General features: G+C 60.1%; 1 protein-coding gene across 1 annotated transcript in view; it reads right to left on the reverse strand.

Annotated features, from left to right (window-relative positions):
- Positions 1-389: 389 nt before the first annotated feature.
- Positions 390-446, reverse strand: part of THY1 (Thy-1 cell surface antigen) — a 1360-nt gene continuing 1303 nt past the window's right edge. Inside the window, exon 3 of the mRNA XM_010154163.1 lies at positions 390-446. This exon is cut by the window's right edge and continues 53 nt beyond it. Within this exon, the coding sequence (XP_010152465.1) occupies positions 390-446 (57 nt within the window).

Genomic DNA, 446 nt, shown 5'->3' on the forward strand with positions numbered 1-446 from the left:
GCCAATCCAGCTGTCTTTCCCAGCTGAGAACAGGCAAACCCTGAAAGTGAAAGGGACGGGAGAAGCAGGCTGGGCTGAGGCGCCAGTGCTCCCAGGGCGAGCAAAGCAGCCAGCCTACTGAGTGAGCGGGGAGGAGCGATGGGAGAAGCAACGCTGTCTAGCAGAGCCACCATGCTGGGAGCAGGGCGTGTGACGGCGGGTCTCGGCACAGGATGGGCGGTTAGCGTTAGAGATACGGCTATATAGAGATAACACAGAGAGAGGTTTCACTTGTTCCAAACGCTTCTGCTTCTCTTTCCAAGGGCTGCGTTCTGGCGGGGGGGGAGGCAGGTTTGCTGGGGTACTCGGTGTGTGCGTGCGTGTGTGTGCGTGCGTGCGTGCTTTTCCTTTCACAGGGACACGAAGTCCACGGCTTGCAGGAGAGGCAGGGGAAGGAGGAGCAGCGG

The sequence above is a fragment of the Eurypyga helias genome, unplaced genomic scaffold, assembly GCF_000690775.1.
Source record: "Eurypyga helias isolate BGI_N326 unplaced genomic scaffold, ASM69077v1 scaffold33466, whole genome shotgun sequence".
NCBI lineage: Eukaryota > Metazoa > Chordata > Aves > Eurypygiformes > Eurypygidae > Eurypyga > Eurypyga helias.